This window comes from Ascaphus truei, chromosome 3 (genome assembly GCF_040206685.1).
Source record: "Ascaphus truei isolate aAscTru1 chromosome 3, aAscTru1.hap1, whole genome shotgun sequence".
Classification (NCBI taxonomy): Eukaryota; Metazoa; Chordata; class Amphibia; order Anura; family Ascaphidae; genus Ascaphus; species Ascaphus truei.
Window position 1 is genome coordinate 81,354,034 of NC_134485.1, and position 26,386 is coordinate 81,380,419.

The 26,386-nt window shown below is 43.6% G+C and overlaps 1 protein-coding gene across 4 annotated transcripts in view; it reads left to right on the top strand.

Moving 5' to 3' along the window:
• WSCD1 (WSC domain containing 1) overlaps positions 1-26,386 on the top strand; it is a 162,357-nt gene that overhangs the window by 127,225 nt on the left and 8,746 nt on the right. For 3 of the 4 annotated variants that reach the window (XM_075594408.1, XM_075594405.1, XM_075594406.1), the window contains one exon: positions 22,176-22,340. The exons of the other annotated variant lie outside the window; for it this stretch is intronic. In XM_075594408.1, coding sequence (XP_075450523.1) covers positions 22,176-22,340 — 165 coding nt within the window. The remainder of the gene's footprint in view (positions 1-22,175; positions 22,341-26,386) is intronic. 4 annotated transcript variants of the gene reach the window in all.

The window sequence follows — 26,386 nt, forward strand, 5'->3', positions numbered from 1 at the left end:
TATATATATATATATATATATATATATAAAATATATATATATATATATATATATAAATAAAATATATATATATATATATATACAGCTAAACCCCGTTATAACGCGCCTCGTTATACCGCGATTCGGTTATAACGCGGTTTTCCTGTGGCTCCCGTTTTTAAAAAAAAAAAAAAAAAAAATTTAAAAATTTTTTTTTTTTACATTTTTTTTTGCACACTGCACACACTGCACACACTGCACACACTCACTGCACACACACTGCTCATTGCTCACACTGCCACACTGCACACACACTGCACACTGCACACACATTGCTCACACTGACACACTGCACACACACTGCACACTGCACACACACTGCACACTGCACACACACTGCTCATTGCTCACACTGCACACACTGACACACTGCACACACACTGCACACACACTGCACACTGCACACACACTGCACACACACTGCTCATTGCTCACACTGACACACTGCACACACACTGCACACTGCACACACACTGCTCATTGCTCACACTGCACACACTGACACACTGCACACACACTGCACACACACTGCACACTGCACACACACTGCACACACACTGCACATTGCTCACACTGACACACTGCACACACTGCACACACACTGCACACTGCACACACACTGCACACTGCACACACACTGCTCATTGCTCACACTGCACACACTGACACACTGCACACATACTGCACACACACTGCACACACACTGCACACTGCACACACTGCACACACACTGCACACACACTGCACACACACTGCTCATTGCTCACACTGTACACACTGACACACTGCACACACACTGCACACTGCACACACACTGCTCATTGCTCACACTGCACACACTGACACACTGCACACACACTGCACACACACTGCTCATTGGACACACTGCACACACACTGCACACTGCACACACACTGCACACTGCACACACACTGCTCATTGCTCACACTGCACACACTGACACACTGCACACACACTGCACACAATTATTATATAGAAATAAACAGACAACTGCACTTTAACAGATGTACAGTATTTTGCCTGTACAACGTCTTGTTACTTTTGTTTCACAAAGTTAAAGGGGTGGGAAGTCATTGTGCTGTGGGGGTTGGGGGGGTGGCGGGGCCCTGCGCTGCGGCTACGGCGGGCCCTGTACTGCGGCGGGGGGGGTTAGCGGTCTGTGTGTGTGAGTGCGAGTGCCTGTCTGTGTGTGTGTGTGTGAGTGCGTGAGTGCCTGCATGTGTGTGCGCGCGTGTGTGTGTATGAGTGCGTGAGTGCCTGTGTGTGTGTGTGTGTGTGTATGTGTGTATGTATGAGTGCTCCAGCCCGAGTCCGTGGAGGGAGGGGGGGGGAGAGTAGCGGGTCCCTCCTGCAGCCAGTGGAGGGAGTGGGGGGAGAGTAGCAGCTCCCTCCTGCAGTCCGGGGAGGGGGGGGAGAGTAGCAGCTCCCTCCTGCAGTCCGGGGAGGGGGGGGAGAGTAGCAGCTCCCTCCTGCAGTCCGGGGAGGGGGGGGAGAGTAGCAGCTCCCTCCTGCAGCCCGTGTAGGGAGGGGGGGGGAGAGTAGCAGCTCCCTCCTGCAGTCCGTGGAGGGAGGGGGGGGAGAGTAGCGGGTCCCTCCGCTCAAGCCACGCCCCCCCTCCCTGTCAAACCTCCCACCTCCCGCTCCGGCTCTTACACTTACTTACACACACACTCAGACACTTACACACACTCACAGACACTTACACACACGCGAGGGCCCTGTGCTGCGGCAGGGGGGGGGGGGTTAGCGGTCTTCCGGAGACTGCTTACCTGTCTCCAAAGCAGGCACCCCTCACGTTCGCCGTGCGCATGCGCATGCGCCGTGCGGCTCGTGAGGAGTGGATGTTGCCTGCCAGTTCCCTCTGTTCCTCTGCGGTTCGTCGTGTAATGACCCAGTGGGGTCATGTGACGTCACGGCATGGCAACGTGACCCCGCGGGGTCATTTTACACCAGTTAAAGTTGCACAAACATAACATTAAAGTTTGTTAAAACTATTAAAAATTGAATAAAAATTAACACAAATGAAGTGATCACATATACTGTACCCTGTATAATAAAAAAAAAATACTGTACTGTATAATCAAACATTGTACATTAATAAAGTGACACGTACACACACCTCTGACCCCTCAGCCATTTTAATCATACAACACACTGTGCTGTCTGAGAGCTGGTAAAATACATACTGTACTCAGGTACTGTACTTAAGCCCTCCAGATCAGTTGTTAAAAGCCTCAGGTTTTCAACACTAAGAAAAAAGTGAAGACCCCAGGCAGGAAGAAATGGCGGAAACTTCAACCAAACGTAAGAGGTTTACCGTCAAAGAAAAAATTGCTGCGCTTGACAGAATAAAATCTGGAGTCACGCAAACCAAGGTGGCTAGAGACCTAGGACTGAATGAGTCTACAGTTCGCGGATGGAAAAAGGAGGAGGAGAAACTTCGTGATGCAGTAAAATCCATGGAAACAGACGATGGACTGAAGCGTAATCGTTTGCGTGAACCTAAAGACAGCCAGTTGGATAAAGCTGTTTTTCAGTGGTTTGTCCAAGAAAGATCCGAAGGCATACCTCTGTCTGGACCCCATCTGCAAACGCAAGCCAAAAAGTTTCACAGCCAACTTCACGGCAATGCTTCAACCTCCTTCGCGGCAAGTAGTGGATGGCTAGATCGCTTTAAAAGGCGACATGGAATAACTAAAACCGCTATATCAGGAGAGATACGGTCAGCTGACGATGAAGCTGCATGCTCGTACCCTGCCCAACTTCAAGAGATAATTGAAGATGGTGGCTATACCGCAGAACAGGTTTATAACTGCGATGAGACCGGACTGTGTTTCAAAATGCTACCGAATACCACTCTGGCCTGTAAGAATGACGAACAGCGTAAACAAGGCTTTAAACAAATGAAAGACAGAGTGACTGTACTTTTTTGTGTGAACCAATCTGGAAATCACAAACTGAAGCCACTTTGTATTGGCAAGTTTAAGTCGCCGCGGTGCTTCCACCATGTGAACATGGGTACTATGCCTTTTGCGTATGACTTTAGCAGAAATGCCTGGATGACTGCCAGTATTTTCGAAAGGTGGTTTCATCAACAGTTTGTACCAGAGGTCCGTAAATACTTACGTCAACAAAGCCTGGATACAAAAGCGTTGTTGTTACTTGACAACTGCCCTGCACATCCCCCGGCCGATAGCCTAATAAGCCGAGATGGAAAAATAAGGGTCAGCTACTTGCCCAAGAACACGACATCCAAAATACAGCCGCTTGATCAAGGCATTATTGCAACCTTTAAGATGAACTTTCGGAAAACAATGATACATCGAATAATCACAAGTGAAGATTCTGTTATATCATTTTTAAAGAAAATGAATCTAAAAGAAGTTTTTTATATTGGTGGCGAAGCTTGGGAAGCGGTCACACAAATGTGCATTGTGAAATGTTGGCGAAACATAACAGGTGCACGTCCTGTGCCGGCTGACGCCGAACTCGCCAGTGACAGTGAGGACGATGCTGATTTTGAGGGGTTTACGGAGGAAGAAGTCGCCGCCGCAAATCAGTTACTTACAAACTATGTGAACGAAGGCCTCACAGAGCAGGAAATTGCCAATGCCGAACGAGTCATGGAACCGTTCATTGATACGGAAAGTGGGGCTACAATTGACTCTTGGGTCGATGGGGACAGCAGCTGTCCTACTCATGAACATATGGCGGACTCGGAAATCATACAAAGCCTTACAAGTGAAAATACTGATCTGGATATTACAGAAGACGATGAGGATGAGGAACCAGAACCGCCACCAAAGATCACTGAGGCGCTGGTGGGATTACAAACAGGACTTCAATTTCTAGAGTCAGAAAACGTCAATTATATAACAATCCTACAATTAAAAAGAATCATTGAAATCGTGAAAAAAAAGAAAAGAGAAGCACTGAAACAGACAACACTTGATAGGTTTTTTCAAGTGTAATCTCCAGCTGGTTTTATTACAGTATGTTCAGTTCAGAATGTTTTGTTTTGTACAGTTGTTACATGAGCACAGAGTGCATTACACGGTTTTCAGTATGTGCTGTATTTACAGTGCATACTACAGTATACAGTACAGTCCTGTATGTGTTTTGTGTGTGTTCAGTACTTTATTTACAGTACAGTATTTATGAGAAATGAACAACACGACAATTGGTGTTTTAAATACAGTACTTTATTGTTCAATGCATCAATAAATGTGTTAATACTGTACGATTGTGCATTTTCTGTATTTTTCATTCTACTGTTGATGTTTTAAACACACACTTACGCACACTCACACACACTTACTCACACACACTCACACTCACACACACTCACACACATTTACAGACACTTACACACACACACACACTTACAGACACTCACACACACTTACGCACACTCACACACTCACACACACCCACGCACACTTACGCACACTTACGCACACTCACACACACTTACAGACACTTACAGACACTCACACACACTCACACACACTCACACACACTTACACACACTTAGACACACTTAGACACTCACAGACACTCACAGACACTCACAGACACTCACACACACTCACACACATTCACAGACACTCACACACACTCACACACACTCACACACACTCACACACACTTACAGACACTCACAGACACTCACACACACTTACGCACACTAACGCACACTCACACACACTCACACACACCCACGCACACTTACACACACTCACACACACTTACAGACACTCACACACACTCACACACACTTACAGACACTCACACACACTCACACACACTTACAGACACTCACACACACTTACAGACACTCACAGACACTCACACACACTTACACACACTTACACACACACTCAGACACTTACACACACTCACAGACACTTACACACACTCACACCCACATACACACACCCATATACACACACACACACACTTTCTCTCCCATATATACACACACACACACACTCTCTCACTCTACACAGACGGGGGGTGGGGTCGGAGCAGAGGAAAGGCCGCGACCAGCACCACCACCCGCTCCCCCCCCTCCTCCCGCGCAGGCAGCGGGAGCACCGGGGACAGCGGTGGGGAGAAGAAACCCCCCGCTACCACCTCCATGCAGGCAGCGGGATCTGAGGTAAGCGGCGACCTGAGGGACATCTCCTGCCCCGCGGCCTGTCCCGCGGTGACAGGGGGAAGCGGGGACAGGAGGGACATCCCCGCTCCCATCTCCTGCCCCGCGGCCTGTCCCGCGGTGACAGGGGGAAGCGGGGAGCGGAGGGACATGCCCGCTCCCATCTCCTGTCCCGCGGGATGAATATGCGCTAAAGCGCGGCGGCCATTTTTTTTCCGCGACCCCGTTAGTAACGCGGTGGTCTCGGGGTGGACCCCGAGACCCGCGTTATAACGGGGTTTAGCTGTATATATATATATATATATATATATATATACATACAGTAAAAAAAGAGAGCCAGCACTCCAGTAGTAGAATTCACGATGGCCTTGTGCTAGTCCCATATAATCATGTAAAGGATACGTTACCATTCAGAAGAACGGCAAAGCAGAGAGCCCTCTGTAGGTAAGTACTGTATTAAAAAAAACTGTATTGTATTGAACACCACAAAAACAAGATGTTTCGATCCCACACAGGGATCTTTTTCAGGGTGTAGAGTGCTACCAACCCTGTGAATGCCTTTATACCTAATCCCCGGTGCACAATTAAAAATCATGCGACTCGTGCAGTTCACTATGTCTTCATTAAGCAGCGGGCAGCCATCTTGGAAATCGTCATCCGGTATGCAGGCTGCCCCTTGAGACCAAGTCAGCTGCTCAGTTTGCAGCCGACGGAGTGTAGCATCCCTGGGTGGCATAGCAACAATGTCTGCGCATGCGCACTCCCCTTGTAGCTGTCATGAGTGTACGATGTAGGATACACATAGGTACTGATGCGGATATGATAACGAACGGGGATCGTGAGGGAGGGGTGAGTGAAACTGAGGAAAACATACAAAACAACAAATGGAAGAGCAGACGTAAGAATCAAAAGCAGCGTGGATAAAACAAACCTGCTATAGACAAATGGACAACAATATTGAGACCATCAATATATCATCACAACCAGTCGGGGTGATTCAACCATTCCACTATTTGTGTTATATATAATACCTACACCTTTTTGGGGTGCTATGTGTAAGGTCACTATGGATAAACCAAATATGCTAAGGATCACTAGACAGCACCAGTGAGATAATCAGTACACCAACACAATAATTCTGGTTGATTCAACAGCCTCACATCTGTATTGTATGGAATACCTATACCTGTTCAGGGTGATGTTGTAATATCAGCGTGGATAACACAAACCTACTGTAGATACACAAACAGCACAGTTGAGACAATCATTATCAACACAGCAATACAGGGTGATTCTATAACCTCACTATATGTTTGTCTATAGCAACTGCACCTGTTCATGGTGCTTTTGTAATGTTCATATTGCACATACACTAATGCATATACTATAGGGTGATAGAGAGTGTAATTCCAAGCCTAGTTGATACATTCGGTAATAATGCAACAGTTGCAAAAGAGCACAATCATAAAAAAACACCCCAGGTTAAGGTCCTCATTAAGTCCCCTTGGGGAAAAAGTGTTCAATTTGTGTATCATTTTGGCCTCCACTTGCAGCAAAAGCTTGTTCCTGTCCCCACCCCTCGTGGGGGCGTGAGCCTGTACAATAATCATGCACCGGAATGTGGCAAGACTATGCTGTTTTTCTTTAATCTGTCTTACTACTGGCAGATATTATGTGTGCAGATATATAGAAATCTCCGTTTTCTATTTATTTATACGATAACGATTTCACCAGGAAAAAATATATTCAGATTTGCCTCTTGCTTTCAAGTACCTCTTGGGCACAAAATAAAGTTTGAAGTGATGTACCCCTTTGGACCTATTATTATATAAATCAAAAGAAGTGTCATACCATATATATATATATATATATATATATATATATATATATATATATATATATATATATATATATATATATATATATGTCAAGTGACACTTCCCTCACATTTATATAATAATAGGTCCAAAATGGTACATCACTTGAAACTTTATTTTGTGCCCAAGAGATACTTGAAAACAGGAGGTAACTCTTAATATATTTTTCATGGTTAAATATTTTATGAATAAATAGAAAATAAAAGTACCAAACGAAGCAAGATTTGTTTTTCTCTTCTCTGAAATATAATGGGAAATTTTATATACCGTATCTCCTCGATTCTAAAACGCCATCGATTCTAAGACGAACCCTTGATTTAATTTTAAAAAAATTGGTGGGGGGGGGGGGAAACCACTGCATTAAATGTGTAGAAAAAATGTTTTTACTAGCAGAAAAATTGCATAAATGCATCTATACGATCACCACACCACACCACACAACACCATACTATACTATGCTACAGTACAACTTTATGCTCAGCACTACAACAGGGATGCTGCTCAGCACTATGTGCTTAAAAGCTTTGTGAACGGCGATGCATTTGCTTAAATGTGGTCCATGTGTACGGATATTTCAGGCAAAGGGTGACACATTGTGTGCTCATTTGTATGCCATTTCCCAGAATCCCTTGCTGCAGTGGGAGCACTGTATGCTAGGCGATAATGGTTAAAAGGCAGGGTTGCAGACCTGTCTAAGACATGTGAATGTGCTCACAAGTGATATTCTTTATTGACAATATACAGTATATGTAGCATAGCCTCCCGGTCGCTATGCCTTTTCCTTGGCCTTACCAGTGTAAGACCTGTTAGGTGCAGGCAGTGGATGGGTTAATTTCTTCTCTAAGACTTTGTATGCTTTTTGCAGCCTTGGATACAATTGTAGGAATCCAAGGCGGGCCATAGCAACAGCCAGAAAGTGTCAGCCTGAGGCAAGGATACTGATTGGGTCACACATAGGATGTGATGACCTATCAGTATTCAACCTGCTCTGTTAAGGGGCAGGGTTACAAACACAACCTCAAGGCTATATATACTGGCACTTTCCTAAAGTGGGTGTCTTCTTTCCTCCTCCTGTGGAGGGAATACAGCTACCCTCTGTCACACTAGGAGGCAGAGGAGGAGTCCTGAAGGCCTGGTCTGGGCCTCATGCCCAAATCAGTGCACCTTCATTCGGGAAAGCTAGGAGAAGAATGCCCCTGCTTTGTACATCTGATCTAACTGCAATAATATCATTGAACCATAAGAAGTGTGTTTCAATGTCTGGCTGCTGCAAAATGAAGCAAGGATAGGTTTTACCTTCATTACCATCATTTTTGCATAGCCAGTATAACATGCATCCCCAGAATCCCTTTTTGCAGTGGAAGTGTTGTGTGCTGGGCGATAATGGTGAAAGGTGGGGTTGCAGACCAGTCTAAGACATGCAAATGAGCATACAGTAATATTTCCATTTGCTATATGCTTTACTGTGGAGGGTTTTTGTCACTTTTTTTTACCCACCATAACTTAACTAAGTATGGTAAAACCTATCCTTGCTTCATTTTTGCATAGCCAGTATAACCAACCCCACACTGATGAGGCCCATTAAGGTTGAAACGGCTGTCTGTGGGTGGGTTTACTGGATATGCATCTTAACCCTGGCTGTGCTCAAAGCTGTGACCATGCAGCAAGCTTAAGCCCATAGGGAACCATGTTAAAGGTTTTGAAGCAAAAGGTGGCACTTTGTGCTCATTTGCATGTAATTCCCCAGAATCCCTTGCTGCTGCAGAATCCCTTGCTGCAGTGTGTGCTGGGTGATAATGGTGAAAGGCGGGGTTGCAGACCTGTCTAAGACATGCAAATGAGCATACAGTAATATTTCCATTTGTGTGTGTGTGTGTGTGTGTGTATACATATATATATACACTGTATATATATATGATAGTTGGATGTCTATATATATATATATATATATATATATATATATATATATATATATATATATACACACACACACACACACACACACACACACACACACACACACACACACACACACACACACACACACACACACACACACACACACACACACATAATGTAGTATATGGTTACATTTTATGTTAAAATGGGACCTTTTTGAATTGTTTTGATTTTGCATGAATAAACTGTAAAAGTTTACTCAATCCCTAGACATCCAACTATCATGAGAGGTTTCTTTTCGAACATCACTGATTTTAGAACATGGCAAACTGAAGCTGATGATGTCTTCTCATTTAAAGAAGGCACATCAAAATCAGTAGCAACTAAAGACATCAGAAAAAGGACATACTTCTATGAACTAGAAACATTGTACTGTATAAACAACAATTTAGGTTATGGTGGGAGTAGGACATGTTAAGATTACAAAACTATAGAAAAACACTGATTATCCCAGGAGGCCTGCAAGTAAATCTCACACCATCTCACCTGATTGATGACAGTAAATTTATTGAGAAAAGTCCTAAAGAAATGCTCTTTTAAACTGATGCAGTTTCTAATAGATTACGAGAGCAATAAACTGAATGAAGTACATATAGAAATTGAAAAGCTACTAAAAGAAGGTGATAAATGGAAAACAGTCTCTTCTTTTGAAGAATTGGAAAATAAATTACAGAAAAATATTGATAAATATGTCTCCAAAATAAAGGAAGAAAAACAGAAAAAAAATCATAAGGGAATCAAAAGATGTCAGGTAAAGAAATGTTTTTAAGTACAATCTTGGCATACATTGGAAGAATCAATCTACACTGATTCTACTACTGACTGGGACCTGTGAGGGTAAAGGAGGATCGAAAAAAAAAAAAAACAAATAGAAATGATCCTAGAGATTTTTTAGAGGCACAACACTCAGGCAGACCACCCACAAACAAAAAACATGATGGGAGAAAAGAGTGAGGGGCATTACTAACCCCAAACAAGAATGATGACACTTTGGGGATAAACCTGACAAAAAAGCTGTGTGTGCTGTGCACGCGCATAGTAAGTGAAACTTCTTTGACTTTTGTCACAGAAATTGTATTTGTATTGGTGATGTTTTAATTAAAAATCAAAATACAATTTCATTGACAAAACGCAAATAAATTTGACTTAGAACATGCGTACACATCCCTTGTATTTGCACTAAGCGTGAATTCCTCGTGTGTGCGTGACTGTGTGTGTGTGCGTGACTGTGTGTGTGTGCGTGTGACTGTGTGTGTGCGTGTGACTGTGTGACTGTGCGTGTGACTGTGTGACTGTGCGTGTGACTGTGCGACTGTGCGTGTGACTGTGCGTGTGACTGTGCGTGTTACTGTGTGACTGTGCGCGTTACAGTGCGTGTACGCGTGACAGTGCACGTGACAGTGCACGTGACAGTGCGTGTGCACGCGACTGACTGTGCGCGCGACTGACTGTGCGTGTGACTGTGTGTGTGTGCGTGTGACTGTGTGTGTGTGCGTGACCATGTGCGTGTGTGTGTGACCGTGTGCATGCGTGTGACCGTGTGACGTATGCGCAGCCCCCCTGCACCTCACACATCCCCCTAACCTATTCACAGTCAGTGTGTGTATGTCAGTCAGTGTGTGTGTATGTCAGTCAGTGTGTGTGTATGTGTCAGTGTGTGTGCATGTGTGTCAGTCAGTGTGTGTGTATGTGTCAGTGTGTGTGCATGTGTGTCAGTCAGTGTGTGTGTATGTGTGTCAGTCAGTGTGTGTTTGTGTATGTGTGTCAGTCAGTGTGTGTGTCTGTGTGTGTATATATGTATGTGTGTGTGTCTGTCACTGTATGTGTGTCTCTCTTTCTGTGTCCTGCCCCCTCTCTCCTGACTCCTCCCCCCCCCCCCCCCCTCACAGACAGGCAGAGCTGCGGACTCGCGGCGGCTCTGCCTGAGACTCTCCTCCCTCCCCCCCCCCTCACAGACAGGCAGAGCTGCGGACCCGCGGCGGCTCTGCCTGAGACTCTCCTCCCTCCCCCCCCCCCCTCACAGACAGGCAGAGCTGCGGACCCGCGGCGGCTCTGCCTGAGACTCTCCTCCCCCCCCCCCTCACAGACAGGCAGAGCTGCGGACCCGCGGCGGCTCTGCCTGAGACTCCTACTCCCCTCACAGACAGGCAGAGCTGCGGACCCGCGGCGGCTCTGCCTGAGACTCTCCTCCCTCCCCCCCCCCCCCTCACAGACAGGCAGAGCTGCGGACCCGCGGCGGCTCTGCCTGAGACTCTCCTCCCCCCCCCCCCCTCACAGACAGGCAGAGCTGCGGACCTGCGGCGGCTCTGCCTGAGACTCCTACTCCCCTCACAGACAGGCAGAGCTGCGGACCCGCGGCGGCTCTGCCTGAGACTCCTACTCCCCTCACAGACAGGCAGAGCTGCGGACCCGCGGCGGCTCTGCCTGAGTCTCTCCTCGCCCCCCCCCACCCCCCGGCGAGACGCGGCCGCACCGGGCACCGGGCAGATACCTAATAAAGGCCCCCCCCCTCCGGAAGTGCTGCGTGGGCAGAGGCAGTGTCGGCGGGGAAGGGGGGCAGCGTGTCATCGTCAGCGGGAGCTGGCTTGGTGCTGTGGGGAACGCAGCTCACTCTACCCCCCCCCCCCCCCCCCCCCGTTCCATGCCTCGGCCGAGGGAGGTCAGCAGGAGTGGCGGCAATTAAATTTTGAGGGCTGCCGCCGCCGCATGTCAGCGGGTGGGGGGAGCAGAGCTCGTTATGAGCTGCGGCGGCGGATACCCTCCATGATCCCTGGGCTCCTCTCCTCGACCCCGGCGGCGCTGAGTCAGCGGGACGCAGGAAAGCGGAGGTAGGGAGGAGAGAGGCTGCGCAGCATGTCAGCGGCCGTTAGGAGCGGCGGCTATCGCCGCCGCATATGTCATGGTGTGTGGGGGGTGTGGGGCTGGGTGGGGTGTGGGGGGTGATTAGGAGCGGCGCCGGCGGCTATCGCCGCCGCCGCCGCATCTGATTTGTGGAGCGGGTGTGATGTCAGTGTTGGGGTCGGGCTGAGCCAGAACACAGCCCGGCCTCAACTGCCAGCACTGACGTCACATCCGTTTCATTTCTGTCTCCACAATTCTTTTTTGCCCCATCACGAATGAGGTGCCACTAAGGAAGTTTCACTTCAAAAAATTCTAAACGATACATGTATCGCTCTTGAATAAAAGGTCTACGTTTCTCAGCAACAAGTCAATTGAATAAGTTTGAAGGCATCAAAGACCTAAATCTATTTTCAAGGAAACTATTGTTGCACTAATTTAATAAAAAATAAACATGTTTGGAAACTACAAACATGGAACTCTATGCCCTTGATGATAATGATTTTGTCCATCTGAAAGATTTGATTACTCTAAATAAAAATGACAGCTAATTAGGGAAAGAAACATTTGTGGGATATTGGCTCTTGTAGATTTTCTACTTACAAGAAGTAGATACGTACAATATAGAGCCTATCTCCAACTGTGGCTTATCAGCTTCTTTTCATGAAGATCAATGTAGAATATACCTCAGGGTGAAGCAGATAAAGGAGACATAGTGCAAATCAATTTTGACAAAGGTGTATTAAAAGTATGCACTTCATGTACTTACATTTTTACATTCATATTAGGCATGGTAAGTAAGGGAGGGTGCAGGGCTGGTGTTGCTTGGCCAAACGTTTTGCTGCTTCCATGCATCTGTGTATACTTTATTATTTATTTATTTATAAAATATTTTACCAGGAAGTAATACATTGAGAGTTACCTGTCGTTTTCAAGTATGTCCTGGGCACAGAGTTAAGACAAATAATACATGGTTACAAATACAGTTACATAAATGAACAGGGTATACATTATATACAAGACATTGCATGCACAGTTAAAGATAATATATATTATGGGCGTATGAAACAGTTACAGACCAGATTTAAATGTGAGACAGCCTTAGATTTTAAAGAACTTAAACTGGTGGTGGATGTGAGAGTCTCTGGTAGGTTGTTCCAGTTTTGGGGTGCACGGTAAGAGAAGGAGGAATGGCCGGATACTTTGTTGAGCCTTGGGACCATGAACAGTCTTTTGGAGTCTGATCTCAGGTGATAAGTGCTGCATGTGATAGGGGTGAGGAGCTTGTTCAGTTAGCTGGGTAGCTTGCCCATAAAGAATTTAAAGGCAAGACAGGAAAGGTGAACTTTGCGCCTAGACTCTAGTGGTGACCAATCTAGTTCTTTGAGCATTTCGCAGTGATGTGTGTTGTAGTTGCATTGGAGAACAAAACGACAAATTGAATGTAGAGGGTGTCAAGTTTGCTAAGGTGGGTTTGAGGTGTCGAGCCATATACTATGTCTCCATAGTCAATAATTGGCATTAGCATCTGATGTGCGATACGCTTTCTGACCAGAAGACTTAGGGAGGATTTGTTCCTGTAAAGTACCCCTAGTTTGGCATAGGTCTTGGTTGTCAGAGTATCAATGTGCATTCCGAATGTTAAGTGGGAGTCAAACCATAAGCCCAGGTATTTAAAACTAGTGACAGGGGTTAGTATGGTGTTAGCGTTGGTTTTAATCAGGAGCTCTGTCGCTGGAAGCTTTAAAAATTTAGTCTTGGCCCCAAATACCATTGTTACAGGCTTGTCAGTGTTTAAAAACAGTTTGTTTTGGGAAATCCAATTTTCGAGTCTCAAAAAGTCAGTCTGAAGTATGTGTTGAAGGTCAGAGAGGCTATGGCTGTGTGCATATAGGATTGTGTCATCTGCATACATGTGTATTGAGGCTTCCTTACAAGCTGCGGGAAGATCATTAATGAACACTGAGAAGAGTAGGGGCCCCAGAACAGAGCGTTGCGGTACACCACAGGTGATATCCAGGGGGTTGGAGTTAGAGCCTGAGATGGACACATGTTGGGATCTTCCTGATAGGTAGAACTGAAACCAGTTTAAAGCATACTTGAAGAATGTTGGAAAAAATGCATAGATAACTTTGGAGACAGGTTTTGGAACATGTAGCCTGTATCGGAACAAGCACAACACACCAATATACAGGCATACTGTACAGAGAGGACACAAGAAACATACAATTTTTGGGTATAGAGCACGTACCTCTTCCCAAGAGGAAGGCGCACTGGGATAAACCTCTATTAATGATGGAATCCAAATTGATTGAAGATTAAAAACCATATCACCTGATGGACTGAATGAGGGTTTTCTTTTCCCTCCATTTCTGTAATTTGTCAAATAAACGATCGTCTAATTACCATAAAGAATGACATCATCAGATCGCCTTTCTACTGCTAACATGGTAACACTGTAAAAGCTATACAGACTTAAGGTAACACCCTTTCATATACTATCATAGGCATTAAACATATCATACATCTGGATATCTGTACTATTGTATTCTGACTGAATAAAAATTATTATATTTTCCCCACATCATAAAAGGTTCAAGCTAACTTTATCAAAGTACAGAGTAAGATTTATAGTGTTAATATTGTCAACAAGATACTACTCTGCATTATAATTAGAAACTGGCCCTAAATGGGTTCATACAAAAACAATATCTTTGACTTATTCAGATGAGCAAAGGTGTGATCCAACATATGACATGCCGAATAATGAATATCTGCCTTTATTGATCATGTTTATTACCTATAACTAGATACAGCTGCAGCACTGTCCCAAAAAGAGAAGTGTCTGGTCTGCAGGGATATTGTTACCCCAGCGAATAATTAAGAAAACACCAGGAAACTGTTACCATGACTGATATGTTTATAAATGAGCCCTTCCCACCCCTTGCAAAGCATCGCTTAAGAGCAAAATGTGTTTTGGGTGTGCTACTGTGATGTCAGATGTCACATTAAAGGTCCGACATTGGTTTATCTGTCTGCAAGGAGGGGTTAGTCGGTGTGCCTGAAGGACACCACTCCATCTTCCATGTCAGATGCTACAGTATTTCTCTTAGCAGTAGAGCCAGCATTAACTACAGTAATTCTACCATTAGCAGGGTTTAAAAGATATTAAATTAATCAATATGATGGAACGTAAAAACCACTAGAACGCTACGTATTCTGTCTTCCTCACTGCTACCCTACCCCAAAATGTCCCAACTCTCCAGCTCCATGTATCCTTAAAGGCAGCTATGAAAAACAAGGAATCATTAGTAATAGAGGCTTGTATAATCTGTAAACTAGTGCTTTTAGAACAATAATATACATGCTGATCAATGGTTACACGGTTGCACAAGAATTAGAGACTGGCACATTTTTATTTTTTTTATAGAGATTTATTGTTAATGTTGTTTTGCCTTTTATGTATATCATTGTATGCCATTATATCAAGGGGATTTTCCGTTCTTCTTCACTAACTTTTTAAAATAAATTGAGAACAAAAGTGAACTTTTAAAGATACTTTATGTGCTATATGAGGTTTGAGTGAAGAAATGGGAACCTTTTTGCTCACTTGGCTATGTATATGATATGGTTTTTTTTTCTCCCTTTGCACGGCCCCTAGTTTCAGGTGTTACATTTTATGTTGAACAGGGATCCTCTTGAAGTGTTTTGTATCTGGAAATTACCTACAAATTGAAAGTGGAAGCAGGGAGCAATATATTATTAATGGGATTGTACCTCCTAAGAAGGACATACGTCATTGAAATCCCAGAATTGGGATGTTTAGGAGTTCATGCATTTTGTAATCAGAATGAAAAATTCCTGCATTTTACTAGAACACAGCAAAAAAAAAAATCATATACAGTATTGCATTTAAATGTCCCTAAATATTATTTTCTATATAGGCTACAACAAGATGTCACTTCACTGTAAAATGTAACAGGGCTCTATGAGGTGGTTATTATATACAGTAGTTGGTAACTACGCAGCATCTGGTTCTTTTGCCATCGTGTGTGTGTGTGTGTGTGTGTGTGTGTGTGTGTGTGTGTGTGTGTGTGTGTGTGTGTGTGTGTGTGTGTGTGTGTGTGTGTGTACAGTTAGGTCCAGAAATAATTGGACACTGATACAAGTTTTGTTATTTCGGCTGTGTACCAAAATAAATTCAAGTTACAGTTAAATAATGAAAATGGGCTTAAAGTGCAGTCTATCAGCTTTAATCTGAGGGTATTCACATCCAAAATGGAGCAAGGGTTTAGGAATTACATATCTTTAATTTGTAGCCCCCTCTTTTTCAAGGGACCAAAAGTAATTGAACAATTGACTCATAATCTGTTTCATGGACAGGTGTGCGCTACTCCTTCGTTATTTCATCATCAATTAAGCAGGTAAAAGGTCTGGAGTTGACTCCAGGTGTGGCATTCACATTTGGAAGCTGTTGCTGTGAACCCACAACATGCGTCAAAGGAGCTCTCAATGCAAGTGAAACAGGGCATCCATCTGAGAGATAGCATTAACATTAGGAGTGGCCAAATCACCAGTTTGGTACATTATGAGAAAAAAAGAACGCACTGGTGAGCTCTGCAACACAAAAAGCCCTGGACATCCACGGAAGACAACAGTAGTGGATGATCGTAGGATCCTTTCCATGGTAAAGAAAAACCCCTTCACAACTTCAAGCCGTGAAGAACACTCTCCAGGAGGTAGGCATATCATTATCCAAGTCTACCATAAAGAGAAGACTTCACGAGAGCAAATACAGAGGGTTCACCACAAGGTGCAAACCATTCATAAGCCTCAAGAATAGAAAGGCCAGATTAAACTTTGCCAAACAATATCTAAAAAAGCCATCCCAGTTCTGGAACAGCATTCTTTGGACAGATGAACTAAGATCAACCTGAACCAGATTGATGGGAAGAAAAAAGTATGGAGAAGGCTTGGAACGGCTCATGATCCGAAGCATACCACATAATCTGTAAAACATGGTGGAGGCAGTGTGATGGCATGAGCATGCATGGTTTACAATGGCACTGGGTCACTAGTGTTTATTGATGATGTGACAGAAGACAGAAGCAGCCGGATGAATTCTGACATGTATAGGGATATATTGTCTGCTCAGATTCAGCCAAATTCAGCAAAGTTGATTGGATGGTTCTTCACTTTACAGATGGATAATGACTCTAAACTTACTGTGAAAGCAACCCAGGAGTTTTTTAAGGCAAAGAAGTGGAATATTCTGCAATGGCCGAGTTAATCACCTGATCTCAACCCGATCGAGCATGCATTTCACTTGCTGAAGACAAAACTTAAGGCAGAAAGACCCACGAACAAACAGCAACTGAAGACAGTTGCAGTATATTTATTTATTTATTTATTTATAAAATATTTTACCAGGAAGTAATACATTGAGAGTTACCTCTCGTTTTCAAGTATGTCCTGGGCACAGAGTAAAACAAAATAATACATGGTTACAAATACAGTTACATAAATGAACAAGGTATACATTATATACAAGACATTGCATGCACAGTTAAAGAAAATATATATTATGAGCGTATGAAACAGTTACAGACCAGATTAAAGTGTGAGACAGCCTTAGATTTGAAAGAACTTAAGCTGGTGGTGGATATGAGAGTCTCTGGTAGGTTGTTCCAGTTTTGGGGTGCACGGAAGGAGAAGGAGGAACGTCCGGATACTTTGGCCTGGCATAGCATCACAAAAGGAGGAAACCCAGCGTTTGGTGATGTCCATGCGTTCCAGACTTCAAGCAGTCATTGCCTGCAAAGGATTCTCGACAAAGTATTAAAAATTTACATTTTATTTATGATTGTGTTAATTTGTCCAATTACATTTGAGCCCCTGAAATAAGGGGACTGTGTATGAAAATGGTTGCAATTCCTAAACGTTTCATACAATATTTTTGTTCAACTCCTTGAATTAAAGCTGAAAGTCTGCACTTCTATTGCATCTCGGTTGTTTCATTTCAAATCCATTGTGGTGGCATACAGAGCTAAAATTATGAAAATTGTGTCTGTCCAATTAGTTCCGGACCTAACTATATATATATATTTATATGTGTATGTATACATATACAGACAGTGAATCCCAGCGCTTCTCCACCGAGCCACTAACAAATGGGAAAATAAATATTCACAGTGAAAACTAAATCTGTAAAACAAAGGAGACTTTTGGTTACATAATTTGATCAAATAATTATAAGCCTGCTAACCACACCAAGGAAAGTCTCAGTAGCAGGTCCCTATGCTAAATGTATTCTAATGTAAAATAGTGGTGCCCAGCAGCAGCAACTTCCTCCAGCCACACAGCGACGTTCCGCAGACACATCCAGCCACAATCTCAGGCCTCTCCCCGCCTCTAGTCCCAGCAGTTGCTGGGAGAGCGCACCTGCGTTGGTGCGTGGCGTAGCGTCATTGCAGTGCCTCCAAGGGATGTCTGCGGCTGGGCTATTCTTCCGGTGTCCCGCTTTGCTAGGTGACCCGCTTGATCGCGTCCCGGCATCCTGAACACACACACACTCTCCCACACTCACACACACACACACACACACACACACACACACACACACACACACACACACACACACACACACACACACACACACACACACACACACACACACACACTCCCACTTACACACTCACACACACACACACACACACACACACACACACACTCCCACTTACACACACACACACACACACACACACACACACACACACACACACACACACACACACACACACACACACACACACACACACACACACACACACACACACTCTCCCACTTACACACACACACACACACACACACAAACACTCTCCCACTTACACACACACACACACACACACACACACACACACACACACACACACACACACACTCTCCCACTTACACACACACTCTCCCACTTACACACACACTCTCCCACTTACACAAACACACACACTCTCCCACATACACACACACACTCTCCCACTTACACACACACTCTCACACACACACACACACACACACACACACACACACACACACACACACACACACACACACACACACACACACACACACACACACACACACACACACACACACACACACACACTCACAAACACATACACTCTCCCACTTACATACACACACTCTCCCACTTACATACACACACAGACATCCCCTTCCCTCTGCAAGAGCGAGTGTCCGCCCTCTCAAATTCCTCTTGTCAGCGGTGCCGACAGTAGATGAAATACAGCAGTGACGGCTGAAGCCGGGTCACTACAGTGGTATGCTGCATCTCCCTCTCTTCCCCCACCCCCCCCTCCACCCCCCCCCACTTCCCTCCCTCCACGACCCCCCCCCCCTCTCTCTTACCAGCCATGAGAGTGAGGGAATCCAGCCTGGGCAGCTCCCTCCATCCGCCTGGCCCACGATTCATACGGAGGCAGCAGCAGCAGCAACTTCCTCCAGCCACACAGCGCCGTTCCGCAGACACATCCAGCCACAATCTCAGGCCTCTCCCCGCCTCTGGTCCCGGCAGTTGCTGGGAGAGCGCGCCTGCGTTGGTGCGTGGCGTAGCATCACTGCAGTGCCCCCAAGGGATGTCTGCGGCTGGGCTATTCTTCCGGTGTCCCGCTTTGCTAGGTGACCCGCTTGATCGCGTCCTGGCATCCTGAAATGAGCCGCAGCACAGCACAGCAGCGGCACTCGGCAGGGGGGTTAAATGCACTCGCCAGGGGGTTAAATGTACTCGCTCCGGGCGTGCAGATATATAGGATTGTCGAACACTGTATATATATATATATATATATATATATGTGTGTGTGTGTGTGTGTGTGTGTGTGTGTATGTGTGTGTGTGTATGTGTATATATATATGTGTATATATATATATAAAGCTAGGATAGGATTCCACTATTGCCCTCACAGCAAAGGTATTGATTTGTTAAGCAATCACTAGGTGACACATTAACACCTACATGTTTTCCACAGATGAAATACTCACGCATTGACACAAGCAGAGCCATCTGAGTGAAGCTATTTAATAATTCATGCTTCTTCAAGCAGAGCTGCTTGCTTTCTGTATTATCATACAGTATGAATTCAGCTGAACTGGAGATGTCTTGGCTCTGCTGAAATGAAGAATCAATTCACTAATAAACAATCTGGATGGGTCAAAGGTCTCTTGTTTATTTCAACATCTTGGAACATACGAGTAGTTTACTCCTTATGTTGCAATAATGTGTTGATGACCTTAATGAAGAAGACCATTGTCTGAATACAATTTTCATCCACTGATACAAAATGTACTAGTAAATATGCAGTGTAACCCGACCGCCGTTCACTGCTAGAATAGTGATGTATTAGCTCTTCTTTTTAACCCAAGAACGGAGCAGAAATTGGCAAAATCCTTGATATCAGATTTTAAATGTGTTTACAGTTTAGCCCCTAGATGCTGAAAGACTGCATGTATCCCAAAATAGAAGTGAAAAGTGTGTCACTGCCAACTACTGTAACTCCAGCCCAACAGTGTAATAATAATCTAGTCTTGGCTTTATATTCTCATTTGATGGCCTATTAGCAACTTTGATATTATAAAGTAAGACCTGAAGAAAGACCATTCTGGATTACTGTCAATCTGGAGTTAGCTTGCATGTACAGTATGAACCTGCACATGTGTTTAGAAAGACACTGGCCTTCAAGTTGAAATAGAACATGTTAAATAGATGGAGGAAGCAACAGGGTCATCCAAATGTCTATTTTTTTTATATAGCATGACAGTGTAAGAAGTACTGTACAAAGATTTCTCTCTTTCCCACAAAGCTTACAATCAAATTTGTTGTGATCTGCCCCAATGTCAAGTTTTAAAATGCAGAGTTATATGGATATAGTAGATGATATTGCACCTATTAATGAGAGGAAACAGACAAAACAGTACTTCTGTGTGTGCAAATGGTGGGATTTTGCATCTTCAGGCTTTATTGCAGATCTATTTTATTCTTTAGCAAATCCCCTGATAATGTGATGGCTATCTTGTGGCTCCATTGTATGATATTGTAAAGTGCCCAATAACATGAGAAAACATGCAATACCTTGGTCAAACTCGCGGCAGCAAAACTGTGAAATTGGACGGTATCAGGTGCAGCAACGTCTGCCATAGCTTTACTTCTACCAATTATATTCCCTTGGATTTGTGTCACAAATGACGTTACAACCTGTTTTTTTTTGTTTTTTACCAAATATCTATACTGTAAGAGACGTGTGCAGAGGTACACAATGGAGACTGTTTAAAGTGAAATTAAAATTAGGCTTTATTGCGCCTGTCCTTTTAACACAGCAAAAGTATTCAAAATAAGAAAAAGAAAACCTGCTCCACTTTGGAGAATATCTACACATGTAGTCCAGCCCTCTCTAACTGAATGGTTAGCTAAGCTATTTACCAGCCCCCAAAAAAAAAAAATATATATATATATATATATATATATATATATATATATATATATATATATATATATATATATATATACACACACACACATATATGTATATATACATTTATATAGATATATAAAAGTCCCAAATGAAAGTGTTATCTGTCACTCAGTGGTTTTTCACATTTTATATTGATGAATTATAAAGCATGTGATGGAAAACTATATTTAACTTATGTACTTATCTCTTATGTATTTGGGCAACAAAAAGAGGTTAATAACATCTTCAGGTAGAGTAATGGAAAGGAACACGATTATTGCTTTTCCATTATGCTCTAGGTCTACTATCTGCAATAAAATAACCACCTTAAAAAGTACCATTACTGTTTACAGTAAAGAAATGACACTCTCTGTTAGGTTTTTTGTTACATCCTAAGAGCATTCAACTAAATCCTCTCTGTTACAGAGACGAGGAAAGGATTGTGTTGCATTTGTGATAACTGGTAAGAGATATATTGCTACTGAGACTGCAAAACATCTAATTTAATGTTCCGTTGAATTTTGGTTAACAGTGCACTGAATAAAAGGTTCTATTCTGCTGAATATTACATATTTGTTGAGCTATTTCAGCAGAAGCTCAAAAAATGTAGAATAGGTAATATACCTATTTATTACAAAACTCAAGGAGAATGGAAGAGAGACACTGTATTATGACAACGTTAATCTTTGACTGAAAATGAACATGTGGAGATGAATTTCATTCCAGTGCAAATAAGATATAGCCTTTTTTTTTTTTTTGCAGATACCAGATGCACAGACAGGAAGTTTCTATCCACTAAATCCAAAGTGTTTGTAGCTTTGTCCAGCTTTCCTGGTGCAGGAAACACATGGGTGAGGCATCTTATAGAGCATGCTACAGGATCCTATACTGGAAGCTACTACTTTGATGGAACACTATACAATAAAGGTATCTGAAAATGTGACTTGGTCAACTGATTTGTTATATCAGCCACGTGAAACCGATGTAGCAGTCGTTAATGCTCCCACTAGCACGTTGCAGTTGGACACACACAACACACCAGTGGGAGCAGACAGTGTAGTAATTAGATGCATGTGAAAAAGATACAGTCAATAATGCCATTGGGTACAATAACGCTAGCTAAATCTGTAGTTATGGACTTACCACTCTCTGTATAAATCTCTGTTTTAGGCAACTAATTCTTAAGAAATTGCACCATGCTGCTATTCAGGATTTATGGGGAAAGTGCCAGTGTGAACTGTTTAAAAATTTCACAAAAATTGGAACAATGTATGTGCATTTTTATAGCGCAAATCAGATACTGTACGCAGCACTTTACTAAATTACAATACAATTACATTATTTACAGGAAATATAGTGATACAGATCATATTAGTGCATCAAAACATAAATGTAATATTGGGAGAAAGGAGTCCCAGCCCCAAATAGCTTACAATCTAGTTAGCACATGGGAAAATTAAATGTAAGCGCATTAGTTAGAGCAGTGGTTTCCAGCCTTTTTTTGGTTAAGGAACCCTATGTGAAATTCTGAGGGCCCCCAGCCCTTTCTAACAGCAACAATGTGATATATTATAAATTCTTCTGTATTTGGTACAATTTGCAAGTGACTAGAAAATAGCAGGGTTCCCTTTAGGGATGCTTAAATGCTTAGTTGAACAAGTTATCAGATGGGGTTTGAAGTTAGACAGAGAATGTGCTGGGCAGACATTGAGAGGGATGCAGCGATATGGTGCAGCATGTGAGAAGGGTTGTAAGTATGAGCAAGTAGTGCAACCAGGGTAGAGACAGGTCTGAGCAGAATATTAGATAGCAAATAAGGGTATAGCAGGAGATTAACGCTGAGATATAAAGAGGGTCAGGGGAGTGGAGAGTCTTTAAAAAAAAGAATCATTTTGTAGGGAATGTAAAGTTTAATTGAAAGTCAACAAAGTTTTCATGAGGAGAAAAGTAAATATTTATGGAGAGGAGAGTGAGGTTATTCTTTTGACAGTATTTTTAATAAATTGAAGGCTAGAAAGCTTTTGCTGGGTACCGTTATCTCCTTAAAGTTTAAATCTCCTGCGTCACGACCCACGTAACCGGGACATTTAAACTTTCAAGAGAAACCGAAACCCCATACTGAGGCTTGTACCTCGGGACGCAGGGTTTCCCTGGACCTGAAATTAATGCTGTCCAGCTCCAGAGACCCCCTGTTTCATTCCTATATACTAAAAATAAACTAAATGCAAAGCTCTATTACCTTAGTGACTCACTGCTATGGTAATGAATGGGGTAAAGCCTCCCGCCTAACCACTCACCACTCCCCTCTAGACTAGTGCCCAATATCCCTATTAGTCAAATGTGGCTAATAGTGATCTTGACATTAACCAAAATAAAATATACATACTGTACAGTAATTACCAAAATAATAAAATACATTTGAAACATAAAACCATTGATTGTCACTGTGGATTACTAGACCCTCTCAATGGAGAGCCTAGATATCCACATTGACAATCAATAATAAGCTTTAATTTAAAAAAAAAATACATTAATAACCCCCCCTTCATTAACTTAGGAACTACCTGCAAAGGTAATGAAGGGTTAACCCTCTTGCCACCCCCCCCCCGCCCTGGAGGCTAACATAATACACTTGACAAAATCCATTTAAAATACAGTTCACATTAGAATAAAATCAAACAATAGCAATCAAATCCATTGATTATCACTGTGGTTATCTATGCCCTCTTGGAGGTCACAGATAGCCAGATTGGCAATCAATGGGCGCTCTACTACCCCCATCACCCGCCACCTCTCATGATGCAGGCGATTTAAACTTCCAGGGGATACCGACACCAGATATGGAGGCCTGTACCTCGGAAAGAGGGGGTAACCGGACCTGAAATGAATTCGTTCCAGCCAGCTCCAGAGATCCCCTGCTTCAATACTGCATACTAAAAATAATTGAAATAATGGGATCTGCTGTAAGACCTTTTGGGAGAGATAGAGAGAGGGACTGCTTCTCTCTGCACAACTCTTACAGACTTGTGGTGTCCAGGTAGGATTAACGCTGATGGAGTCGTATACATAAGCAGAGACCACGTTGCGTTAATCCTACAAGGAAATTCCTTTTGTGCTGGGCTGTGAGGGCTTGGTCGCGATCACAGCTGCACTTGGGCCACGGTCCACCCGCTCCAAGTGACGTGCAGAGGGAAATTGTATCGTGCCGTGTATGAAGAAAGCCAGGAAATTACTTTGTCCTGAACACCATAAAACTGAATAGTGTGCGGAAGAATTGGGTGGTCAACAATATCAAAGGCTGCAGACAGATAGAGAAGAATGAGAAGGAGTATTGTGAGTGAGTGCAGAGGTCACAATGGAAGCAGGGGAGCAGAGGAGAAGGGAAGGAATGGAATCAAGTGGCAGATAATAAAATGAGAGAGAGGTGAAGAGTAACTGAGATACTTAGTCCTCTGTTACATGGGAGCAAGCATCTGAACTAGATATATTTTTAAGCCTTATTCTGATTGTCTGGCAAAGCCAGCCAATCAGGTAATACGACATCTGGTTGGCCGAGAGACCAACCAGAAAAAGGTAAGGCTCAAACTAAAATAAACTTAGGCCAGAAACTAGTGCAACTGAAAAATAAGAAAAACAGTGCACTAAATAAGGAGGTTAAGCTTAAAAAAAAAAACCATGGGGGGATACGAGCAGAGCACCCCGCTTGAGGCCCACTGGGAGGTAAATGCAGGTACGTACCCAGTGACCACTGTGTGGGTGAACTCTGCTCGGGTACGGGAGCACACCAGCACCCGGAACAGAGCCTGGTAGGTAAGGGATACCTCCCCAGCCAACCGTTGCTTCCTGGATTTATATATGCCAGCTTGGCTAATGCCAGGAGCAGATTGACGAGGAGGTCCCTGGCCCTAGTGTTCCTGGATACTGGCCGCCCAAAAATAAAAAGGTGTGGGGAGAAATGCAACCAGAACTGCAGGAGGAGGCCCCTCAAGAATGACAAGAGGGGCTGCAGTCTGGTGCAACTAAAATAAATATGGAACACGGACTCCATTGTGCCACAAAATGGGCATGTGGCTGGGGAGTCCGTGAAGTGGGCAAGGTACTCTCCCATGCTCAGTGCACCATGGAGGATTCTCCAGCTCAGGTCCCGAAGTAGATGAAGGTGAGGTTCAGGAGAATAGTTAAAGAGGAAGACACAGGGTGGAGCTCTCATCTGATAGAGTCCACCTTGTCTTTGCAGTGCTAAGCAAAAGTTTGAGGAGAGATGAAAAGTGAGAGACGTTTTGAAGATTTTTGGAGAGATCTAACCCAGAGAAATGGCTAGAAATAGTGCTGAGTGGTAACCAAAAATCCGAAAATGTTAGTGGAGGAAATCGGCAAGAGTGTGAGATTTCTTGTTTTGACGCACAGTGGAGTGAGTGTAGAAAGTATGTCTTGAGCCAGCGTTCAAGGTTAGTCCTGTGAGAGTACCATAGAAGAAAGAAACATTTTGGTCAAGGCAGCTTAAAATTTTAGAGTTCTAGGTGATGACCAGATTGCCAGGGTCAGTCTATCAATGGCAAGTTTCAGGAATAGTGAGAGGTGAAAGGAAGCATAGTGGTAGATGAGTTGCAGACTGCAAAGCAGATTAGGTGATGGTCCAAAAGTGGAAAAGGGAGTGAGAGATATCAGAAACAGAACAGTTTTTAGTGATGACAAAGTCTAATAAGTGGCCATTATTATTGTTGCTGGAAGTAGTGCACTAGTGAAGACCATAGGAGGTTATAAGAGTGAGAAAACAGGGACCTCAGTAGATAGATTGGTCATCAATATGACAATTAAAGTCTTTTAGGAGGAGTATTGGAGAGTCAGAAGAGAGAAAGAACAGCCAGGATTGAAAGTAAAAAACAAAAGTGGAGGTACTGAAGTGGACAAATTAGGACAATATACAGTATGACAGCAATATTAAGGGAGAGTAGAGGAAAAGACAAGGTTGG